This window comes from Pinus tabuliformis, chromosome 3_2, assembly GCF_031772625.1.
Source record: "Pinus tabuliformis cultivar Carrire ecotype Pingquan chromosome 3_2, CPIR1, whole genome shotgun sequence".
NCBI lineage: Eukaryota > Viridiplantae > Streptophyta > Pinopsida > Pinales > Pinaceae > Pinus > Pinus tabuliformis.
Genome location: NC_142302.1, coordinates 1,233,338,716 through 1,233,350,278, shown reverse-complemented (window position 1 = coordinate 1,233,350,278; position 11,563 = coordinate 1,233,338,716). Strand labels below are relative to the sequence as shown.

General features: G+C 41.0%; 2 protein-coding genes across 2 annotated transcripts; both read left to right on the top strand.

The window, feature by feature from the left end:
- The first annotated feature begins 443 nt into the window (after positions 1-443).
- LOC149185205 (uncharacterized) lies at positions 444-2,995 on the top strand. The gene is made up of 3 exons (XM_089415585.1): positions 444-896; positions 2,265-2,650; positions 2,744-2,995. The coding sequence occupies exons 2-3, from the start codon at positions 2,444-2,446 to the stop codon at positions 2,993-2,995; spliced, it is 459 nt and encodes a 152-aa protein (XP_089271711.1). The 5' UTR covers positions 444-896; positions 2,265-2,443.
- A 458-nt stretch (positions 2,996-3,453) lies between these two features.
- On the top strand, positions 3,454-11,561 carry LOC149185204 (uncharacterized). Its single transcript, XM_089417791.1, has 3 exons — positions 3,454-7,341; positions 7,467-7,666; positions 11,349-11,561. The coding sequence occupies exons 1-3, from the start codon at positions 3,535-3,537 to the stop codon at positions 11,428-11,430; spliced, it is 4,089 nt and encodes a 1,362-aa protein (XP_089273917.1). The 5' UTR covers positions 3,454-3,534; the 3' UTR covers positions 11,431-11,561.
- The last annotated feature ends 2 nt before the right edge of the window (positions 11,562-11,563 follow it).

Below are 11,563 nucleotides of genomic sequence, written 5' to 3'. Positions count from 1 at the left end.
TTACTTGCTCCTTGACTTTGATACCTTGACATTGTTGCTACAACTTTAAATCTCATTCCCTCCTAACCTACATTAGTTACGAAAATTAACATGTGATAATGTATAAACCCAATATACAAATGTCCTTATATGATCATACTTAACATTCCTCTTAATTTTCTATGTTTACTTAAATAAGAACATCAAACATTTTTAGAAATGTAATCTTCTCCGATTTTTTTTTTTTAATTACTTCTTCACACTTATAAATCGACAATTAAAATAAAATTAACTAATTTATTAATATTTAAAAAATATTTTATTATTTCTCAAAATATAAATTTAAATAATTTTTACACATTACTTTTACTTTTACACGAGATTTTTTTCAAGTGAGCTCCTTTTCTTGGTGAGTAAAAGATGAAGAGCTAAGAACTTGTGACACCTCAATGCAAATTCTAAAACTTCAACGCAGATTCCTTGTGCTAAACTCTCACCGACTATAAAAAAATATACTTACAAAACCTGCTCAGACTTTATCTTCAAGCTCCTCCTCTCAGGTGCCCTAAAGATGGATGTTGGCGTGGGAATACAAGAGCTCTAAGGGTTTCCACATCCTCATACTTCTTATCTCCGGTTCTCTTCTCCACTCTCACGAGTGCCCTAACAAATGGAAGTAAGCCTGGGAATATAAGGGCTTTAAGGGTTTATAATTTTGTCGGTGGCTTTCGTGAAGTAGATAATAATAAAGATACATGGAGGGATTGTAGCCGCTACCGTTTCTTTTGCTCATTTCGATTTCCTCTTCCTTACGCGGCTCTAGATCTGTTTTTATTATCGAATCCTTCAGCTGTAAAACCAGGCGTTCTGATGCGTGATCTTCTTTGACTGAATGTTTTGCGGCGGCTTCTTCAAAGGTGTGTAGGCTCACAGCCCAGGGTTTATCAAAACTTTTCTCTGTCTCTCTTTATATTTTTGAACGATAGGTGGATAAGTTCACTGGATTCCATTATTTAGGGTTTATCAACTATCTACAATAGTGGCCGAGGGTTTTGGGGTTTGGACGTTCTCTGCTGGGCTTTTGGCACGTCTAGGTTTTTTCTAGTCTATAAGCTGAGATTTAATGGTTATTTGCGCGCTCCGCCCGTTGCTCTTGCGAGACAAACTGTTTTTTCTCAATGATATTTGCAAGGAGAATTTGCATTTCGGTTTCGGTCTTTTCTTTAACCTTTCTAAAGATTTGGGGGAGGCTTCTTTTTTATTTAAATTTAGTTTTGGTATATTTTTGGGTGAGGAGCAGAGCTGCTTTGTGAAATATGTTCGAGGTTGGGGTTGGATTGAACACGATGGACCACGGACTTTGTGTGGTGTTATTTTCCGTAGTCATCGCATTCATGTATTTGAAATCGACGTTTGAAACCATCCTATGTGGGTGTGGGTCAAACCATCCTCTGTGGGTGTGGGTGTGTGGTTCATGAGTGGTTTGGTGTGTGTGGTTCATCAGGATAGATCCATGACTGACTTTGTTTTGTTCGGATTAGTTAGGGACTACACTGCACTTGTCCTCGTTGATTTTTGACATGCCATTCGGATGGGTGAGGACAACAGCAATGGGACCACTACCTGTCGCAATACTATGTCAGTCGGTCCAGTGAATCTGGCTAGTATAATTCTTTTATTACCGCCGCCATGGAGCTGGATTGATCTGCTCGTTACACAGTGCTCAGTTTACCCATTTTGATTTTTTGTTAACCCCAATACACATGTTTAGAGTAGATAAGTTCTACCTCGTCAGTCAGGTTCAGGGGTGTATTTAAAGAAGATGTTCCAAGATAAGATAATTTTATTGTTGCCCATCGAATAGCCGTAATAAGTAGGTCAATCGGACTGAAAAGTACATCCTTCAGACTGTCACTGCTGGATTTTATTTTCGTCTCAATTGCCTTATTTTTGATAGATTTGAATCTCATGCAGCCCCTGCGTGGCTAACAGGTGCTTGATATAAATTCTGATTGAAAAGCCATTGCATGCCAGCCACAAAATATGCATTGGATATTCTGTAGGTGCACTTGCTAGTGCTATACGGTTGTGCACAATACCTGTTTTCCTAAACTTTGTTGATAACTAGTTTGTTACTTTCTTCAGTGGCCAAATAGATTTGCACTGAAGATATATGAATTTGGGGTGAATGTGACAACATTTTCTTATTCATAGCATTTGTTTCATTTGGTGCTCTGCCAGTATTTTCTTCGTGGTTGCTAATAATACGTTTCTTTTGAATTCAGGAAGGAAAGTAAACTGAAGGCTTACTGAAACCTGATATGGCTGATTTTCCAAGGGAATCTCCATATAAAGCAAGTTATCTATTGTAGGGATCACATATTAGATTTGGAGCTTTGCAGCTGTGTGCTCCAGTGCTTGGCATTAGACTGGGTATTGTTAGAGTCGATTTCTTTATTCAGAAATGGGTTTTGACAATGAGAGTATCTTGAATATACAATCACTTCCAGGAGAATATTTCTGTCCTGTTTGTCGTCAACTTGTTTATCCCAACGAGGCTCTGCAAACGCAATGTACACATCTGTATTGCAAGCCTTGCTTAACATATTGTGTGAGTACTACACGGGCCTGCGCTTATGACGGATATCTGGTTACTGATACAGATTCAAAGGTATGTGTTTTCTCTCTATGATAATGGTAAAAAATAAGCAAGTCATTAATAATATGTGATGTCTCTTCTGATTATTGATGTTCGATTCTGCAGCCATTACAAGAGTCAAACCCGTCCCTGGCTGAAACAATAGGTCGTGTAGCTGTGCATTGTCTGTATCATAAGAGTGGCTGCACCTGGCAGGGGCCTCTCTCAGAGAGTATTCTTCATGGAAATAGTTGTCCATATGGCTCCTCACCTGTTGTCTGCAACAGATGCGGGACCCAAATTGTTCACAGACAAGTACAGGAGCATGCTCAGAATTGCCCGGTAAATGACACAGATTTTGAATGTTTTACTTGTTAACAGTTGTTTGTATCACGATAGTTCTAACGTTTAAGTTGTTGGTATGCGATACAGGGAACACAAGCTCAGGTCCCGCAACAAGAAAATGCTCAACAAACCCAGAATGCTGTAGTTGCAGCACCTTATGAGCAGAATCAAGTACCGCAAGCTGGTGGTCAACAATATCCAGCCCAAACACCAATGCAAGTGCCACAAGCTCCGGTTTCTCAAGCTACACCTTATGCAATGGGGCAAGATCAGCATCAGGGAAATCTAACTGTGCCACAAGCTGCAGTCCCCACTGAACAGTGGTATCAACAACAATACCAACAGTACTACCAGCAATACCCACAATACGACCAGTATCAGCAGTACCAGCAATACGGCCAGTATCAACAGCAAGCCCAGCCTCAGCCTCAGCCTCAGCCTCAGCCCCAGGTGCAGCCTCAGCCCCAACACCAGCTCCAACCCCAACCCCAACCCCAGCCCCAGCCCCAGCCCCAACCCCAGCCCCAGCCCAGGCCCAACCTCAGACACAACCGCAGTCAGTGGAAGCAGCTATGCTGGCACAAGGTGTGCATACTCCCCAGCCTTATCAGCAGGTGGAGCGTCAAGGGCATATGGGGCATCAGCCTCAGCAGGTGCAACCTCAACAGCAAATCATGCCAACACAGCCACCCCAGTTATTACCTAATCAATTACAACCGGTCCCGATTCAGCAACATGTCATGCCCATGCAATCTCAGCAGCAACCTGTAGCACAGCCTCACCAACATTCCCTTCAGATGCATCAACAGTTTCAATCACCCCAGCAGCAGCCTCAGATGCACCAACAAATTCCACCATCTCAGCAGCCTCCTCATGTGCAGCAGCAGCCAGGATTGTTAACTCAGCAACTTCCACACCAGCAGCCACATTTACAACAAGCACAACCACATCAGCATCAACAGATGATGCATCAACCACCACCACAGCAGCAAATGATTATAGAACAACAAATCCCTCCACAGCTGCAACAAACAGCACCAACACCTGTGCAGCAGCATCACCAACAATTGCCATCTCAGCATCAGCAGTTGCCTCATCAGTCAATTCAGCAGCCGCAACAGCAGCAACCCTTTTTCCCCCAACCCATGCCGGGTCAGCAGTTTATGCAATCTCAGGTTCAACAAGCTCCCCAACAGCACTCTCAAATGCATCCTCCCTTGCAACAAGGTCTTCAGCCCCAACAGAATCACTCACAGCATTATCAACAAAATGCAGGACAGTTGAATGCTGCTCAGCAGGCAGGGGGTCGGCCTCCTTTAACCCAGAACCCGGGGTTTGTACAGCAGCCCTTTCAGCAGTCGCAGGGTAGACCTTTCTTTCCACCACATGGTCAGTCTCTGCGTGCATCAAGCAAAGGATCGCAGGCAGCACCCAACCAAGGCTCGGTGCCGAATCAAACTTACATGCAGAGGCCTGGTTATCGAGCAAATTTACCTCATCAGCAGCGTCCGCCATTGCATCAATCTGCAGGGCCGCGCCCCAATAGCCAACAAGCAGGTTTGCCTGGTTCAATTCCTTCACAATCTACCAGAACTGCTACCCAAAATGCTGCAACTTCTGGTCCCTCTAAGCTGGTTCCCGTGTCAGAGAAACCTCCAGAAAGTGCATCAGCAGACAAAATGTCCAAAAACGTATTATTACAAGAAAAACATGGCCAACAACCTACAAAAGACTTACAATCAAATGAGACAAATGATATCTCAGGGCAAAAGAGCGTTGGAGAAACTATGAAGGCTGAAAAGTTACAGCCTGATAATAAATCTTATCCAGTGAAGCAGGAACTGGCAAACGAAAAGCTGGACCAAAAAAACATGCCTCCAACAGAAGCAGGTTTTGGAACAGGACCTATTAAATCAGAGGTGTCTGATTCTCCTCAACAGCAAATTTCCGCAAAAGATTTGCAGAAGCAGAAGCAGGAAGGGAATTCACAACAGCTAACACCCCAGAAGAAAGTGGTGGAAGATATCTCTCAAAAATCGGAGGGAGGTTCAGATAGAAGTTTGCCAGGAGCCTCTGATAGAATTTTGCAGGAACCAGCTGGGCAATCTGTAGAAGCCAGCCTAGAAAATACCTCCCTTCGTCAAGATGGGATTCCACAGCAGCATACAGGTCAAGTGCAAGAAGGGACTTTCCATCAGAATGTTCCATATAAAGTTCAGGAAGCACGCCGTGGAGCAGATGAAAAAATGCAATCTGCACGTAACTCGCAGGACACACACCAATGGCAGGAGGGGAATGCTCCACAGAAATCCTCACAAGGACAAGATAGGAGCTTGCAACAGTCTCTCCGTCAAGGGCCAGTTGAAGGTCTTGACAGGAACTTACTTCATCCTTCTCGTCCAGGGCCAAATCAAGGACAAAATAGGAACTTATTTCAACCTTCTCGTCAAGGCCCAGATCAAGGACATGACAAGAACATACTACACCCTCCTCGTCAAGGACCAGTTCAAGGGCTGGACAGAAACTTAACTCCTCCTCGGCAAGGACCACCTCAAGGACAAGACAGAAACTTATTACAGCCTCAACGTCAGGGTCCAAACCAACTGCAGAGTAGGAATTCACAACACCACCTTTATCAAGGTCCTATTCCAGGTCAGGAAAGGAACATGCAGCAGTCCTTTCACCCAGGATCAATGCAAGGACAAGATAGAACCTTGCAGCAACCCCTGCAACAAGATCGGGATGGGCAGCAGGTTCCTCTACAAGCACAAGGACAACAGTTGCCTTATGAAAGGTTTCACCAGCCGCGTCAAGGGCAACTACAGGGACAACAGTTGCCTTATCTTGGACAGCCTGAAGGGCATGACAGAAATTTTCAGCAATTGCCATATCCAGGGCAGTCACATGATATGCCAGAGCAATTTCAGCTCTCTTCTACAAAGCAAGCAGGAATACCTCCAATGTCTTCAATGCCTCAACTTCAACCGACTGTTTCATCGAGTATGCCATCTCTCGCAAGAGGACATGGTCAGATAACACCTCAACCAAAAAGTTTTGATTTGCTTTCCCCTGCCCATTTGCATGGTTCGGGTCCTAGATCCTCACAAGGAGAGTCAATGCTGGGTTTGCCATCAAGTCTAAGTCTACCTTCAAGCATGCCTCATCACTTGAGCTCTTTTGAAGGTCCAAGAGGTTTTATGGAGAGGGGCTTGCAATTTGGTCAAACATTGCAGCAGTCATCAATTTCCAAACCAATGGACCACACAGACATTTTGGGAAATAAGAGGCCTGAACATTTTGACAATAAGCAAATTGAACAACATTTAACAGGACCTCGATTCCCAATGGGCCATTCCTCTGGTTTCCAGCCGCATGTTACCAAAATAAATGGTGGAACAAATAAGGGGCATATTGAAGGAATGCATGCTCCTTCATTTCCGCCAATAGTAGGTGAAGAAGGTGGCTTCCAGTCTATGCATCAAGAATCTAGCAGACAAGCTGCAGACAGGAAGGAATTTCAAGAGAGTTCAAGAAAATATAAGCCTGGACAGTTTGATGGTCAGTTACCTTCAAATGCTGATGAGCTATTTCCTTCAGCACGCCATCAGAAGAGTCATCCAACACCCACATCGAAGTTTGATCAAATTACTCCTACATCAAGGCCTCTTGAAATGGGTCCCCATGGTTTCTTTCCGGATGCCAACTCTAAGTATCCATTTAATTCAGCAGGAATTCCTGCTGGTGGCCCTTCAAAGTTATTTCCTCCATATCAGTCACTTGGCTCATTTCCATCAGGCAGTGGAGGGCCATCGATGTTTTCATCAGAAGTTGGAGATGGATCAAGGCTTCCCGGAATCCATGAAGATATGATGGGAAGGAGACCTGAGGCATCTGGAGTAAAGCCTGATTTTATGGGATCCAGGTTGGAATTTGGCCGTAGTCGAATGGATCCTTTGGCTCCACCAAGAAGTCCAGGGAAAGAGTACATGGGCCCATCATCAGGTAGGGCAAATATTGGTCCAACAGGTGGTCCAATGGGTGGTCCAGTGGGTGGTCCAACGGCAGGTTTTGGATCTGGAGTTGGAGGACCTTCTTTCCTTTCACACCCTATAGAGGATTTTAGTCGAAATCCACTTGGTTTTGATGAACAAAGAAATAAATCTTTTGGATTTCATTCTAGTGCATTGCATAATACCTTCCAGCCTGGACAGCATCCAATGGGTGTTGGAAACAGGATGCCACCGTTTCATTCCTCTGGTCCAGCCCCAGGTGGACCTGGACCATTAGCCAATCACATGATGATTGGTGAGCCGGGTGCAAATTTTGGTGCCAGTGTACCTATGCAAGGCTTTCCTGGGGACGGTGGTTTTCACCAAATGGTAATCATTTGAGTTTGTCATGGTTCATTTATGTGTTATTTTTTGGACAATACTGTTATTTATCTGCTGGTTTTTGTATTGTAATGTTTTCATTATAGCGTTGGTTTAATTTTGGTGATAAGCAGGGTCAAATGCCAAATGATATTGAGCCAATGGATCCTGGACGAAAGAGGAAACCAGGAAGTACTGGGTGGTGTCGAATATGTCAAGTTGACTGCTATACTGTTGAAGGGCTAGAACAACATTCACAAACAAGAGAGCACCAAAAGACAGCTATGGATATGGTTTTGAGTATAAAGCAGGATAATGCCAAGAAGCAAAAGCAGTAAGGACAAATCTGTTTATCTAATATTAATATGTGTCTGGTGTTTAGATTATTTTTCTATTTGAAGGTCAAGATGTTTGCAACATTTGGAAGTAATAAACCTATTTTGTAACCCTATATTTTTCTTTAATTATGCATGCGTTTATTATTTTGATGATAAAATTATTGTGTCTTATTGATTTGTGATTTACAAGATTCATGATTTAATTTAGAACAGTGGACTTTGAGCTGCGTTTGAAACTTTTGAACTTGTTAAATATTTTTAACCATACAAGTCAATGTGCTATGAAACTAAGGTATCTTAAATTAATTTGCCTGCATAAATAGTCTTATGAGTTGAGGTGTACTGCGTACTATACCTCAAGGTTTTCCAAGGGCAAAACCCAAACATCGAGGTTTTGTATTTAATTGTGCTATTTCTAACAGCTGATATTATTGTATTTTGGTGAAGGTATATACTATGCTATAGCTGCAAATGGTTCTTGAAACAGTTCCTAATTTAGTGTGCTTCTATGTTTATTCAATTTTAAACGAGTGCTCTGGTAGTCACGATTTGAAAAATTAGAAATGAAGTAATCAATTGATTCTATGCATGTTATGATTACCAACCACTTGTTCAATTATACTTATTTCTCCATGATGAACATATCATTGATATTGGTATAAATTTTGCAAACAGTTGTAGTCCCTTGCATATAAAACTCAGTTTTTGAGACAACTTAAATGGGCGGTGAGTCCACCATGTTTTTTCAGCACTATTTTCTATTGTTGATTTAACTTGACCTCCTTGATGTTGTATGAACAATTGATTTGTGATTTTATTGGTTTAGCTTGTGTACCCGTATCTTTTTATACTTAAATACTTAAATATAACGGTATATAGCAGTTGCAATAAATACAAAAACAGCATGTTCCTTAGCCATGTTATACAAAATTTCGTACGGTGGAGATCCATTAGAAATCTTATTATATGATGATCAACTATATTTTTTTTGTTTTTCCATTTGGATGAAAACATGAAGGGTACACTAAATTTCTTTGACTTGTGCATCTTCAACTTGTTCATCATCATTGGAAAGTATGCAATTTGGAAATTCCACAATTGGCATACCTTAGTTTCTTTTGTGGACTGCATACAAGTTCAAAGTCTGATTCTTTAATAGCTTTTCCACAATGCTGTAAGTGTTATACAACCTAGAGCTACTTTCTATACATCATGTGGTAACTTAACAAGTAAAATGATTTCCTATATAGTTCTCGTATCTCTGGGTACTGGCAACATTGCACCATACCTACAAACAATTGAGCTTTATATGTTAGTATTAAATATGTCAACAATTTTCCACTTATGCTTCTCGTAAATATTTTCGATCATGAGCTTTGTTTTCAGTCTCAGTTTTTGGCTCAATTACAAAAAATAAAAGGTTAAAAGTAACATGGAGCCCAGTATGGGAAGATGTGTTGTAGTGTTTGTAAACGAGTGTACACTGTAAACATTTGAATTTGGTATATAGTAATCTTGTTAATAAAATAACAAACATTTGAATTTGGTATATAGTAATCTTGTTAATAAAATAACAAACAATATTTTAGATAAAAGAAATTTATAATATACATATAACATATAAACAATAACTATAAATTAAGATTCATTTTACCATATACATTAAAATAATGATTCTGTAATCATATTTAAATTTAATTAAGAAGCACATAAAAACTCAGAACTTACAATATAACAAGATTCTTAACCATGGTTTATCAATACAATATGCCCAAAAACTATAACTCATTTCACAATCATATATATATATAATTTTTTTAAAATTCCCTCGAGGGAATATCCAAGCAGATCCGGAGTTAAGATTGATCTATACTGGTATACACAGACATTCAATTCATGAAGTTTGGACCTCCCTTCATTAGTTTTGAGTCGGCTCTTGTTGGCTGTAGGTAGGATTTGTTAAGAGTTGTCGCCTTTAGGAGATTGGGTTCGAGGAACATGTCATCTTCAAATGTCCCTTTTATGTTGTGATTAAGGAGGTTTTCTACTTCCTTTACCAGGACTTGGATATCTCCCTCTTTACATTATTGTTGTTTCTTTGATTAAAGATGCCCAGTTCTATACATGAAGAGATTCTCATGTGCATATATCATAGTCCCCCATGCAATGATTCTTGTTAGGAAGGGTGATTCTTGTTAGGAAGGGATCGAGGTCTTATTGATCCAGTATATGAGTAGATCAATGAAATCTGGAGGTCTTCTTGATCTCCCTCGATACAAGATGAATTAAACTTCAGATCTCTTCTAGTCCTTTCACACCTCTTTGATACCTAGGGGAAATCCTTTCCCAGATTTTAGGCTAGACCTTCTCGGATTGACATAGAGTGAGAGATTTTCTATGAACATGGTACTACTTTCAATGCTCTATGGTGCAACAATTTATCCATTTCGGGGTTCTTTCCCCATCCTAACCTTGATAGGAATGATGGGCCTTCTCGATCTAGGGCCCTCCCCAAGAACCCTTCAAGGGTTATAGAGCCAGTCAACCTTGGCTTTAGTCTACGGTTCATTCATTTTGAGAACACCCTGCAACCCCCCCAAAAAACAGCCCAGCTCTGATAACAGTGATGGGGGTACTTGATCTACGGCTCTACACACGATCCTTCCAAGGGTTATGGAGTTGCCCCCCTTGATTTTAGGCTCTTTTCAGACAACCTTCCTTCATCCATATGGAGCACTTCTCCCCTAAACTGAAAAGAAAGAGAAAAAATGTTGATCGATAGGAGTAATGGGTTTCATTGATCTTTGGCTGCTGCTAGCAACACTCTAAGGTTATAGAGCCAGGCCCTTGCTAGTCCTGGGTTCTCTCCATATTACGTTCTCTGATGATTTGATGGTGATTGAGGACTCGTGTGGAGCTTTGCTGAAATAGGGACAAAACTCATCAGAAACTACTTGGACTGTACCATGTGAAGTTATGCTTTTGGAAATGCCATATGATATGACTCGGTAAGTTTTCGAGGCATTTCAATGCATTTTAAGTTCTGCAGCATCACTCAAGTGCCCATGAGGGTTGTGGAACTTGAAGGAAGTCCAAAAGGCCCTAATTTATGAAAAATTGAAACCATTGGGTAGATCCAGAGAGCTATGAATAAATACCAAATCCCAAAAATTGCAAGTAAACCATTTTTTCTGCCAGATCCTGCAAGAATAGGAGATTACTGCAGCCCCTTGCCAAATCCTGCAAAAACACAGTTAATTGATGTACTCTTCTCAGGCTCAATGCACTTTCCTTCTTCCACGTTGCTGGAATACAATCTGTTTTATGCAGATGAAACCCTGCACTAGGGCTTTCAATAGGAGTGGTGTCAATGAGCGGGAGGAAGGAGCCCCCTCTTTCCTTTCTACATCCCAGTGAATTCAGTTTTCTAGTTCATATTATGATTAGCTAGATAATTATCTAACTTGGTACATATTATTTATAGTTACAAGGAGTGACTCATGGTTTTGATCTTGAAATTGTCAGACCCTCTTGTATCAATTGCTGCCATGTAAATATATGCTATGAAAAAGTACTGAACAGCAAGTGCTCATTGATATTACTGTTCTTATAGTATCTGTTTGTATAAGTTATGTAGGTTTTGAAGGTTGACTTTTGTTTGTGCATGCTATTTTGTAGTTCTACAGAAGATCTGACTTCTCAAGAAAATGGGAACAAGACAAAAAGATCTGGCTTTGAAGGGCGTGGCACTAGACGTTAGTAGGTCAGGGGATTCACTGTCACTCTATACAACCCTCAAGATCAAGGGCAGCTTTCATTGTTTTAAGTTATTGCAGTCACTTGTTAGAATTGAGAGGCAGGGATATTTTGCTATATTGATCGAGTAAGAGAGA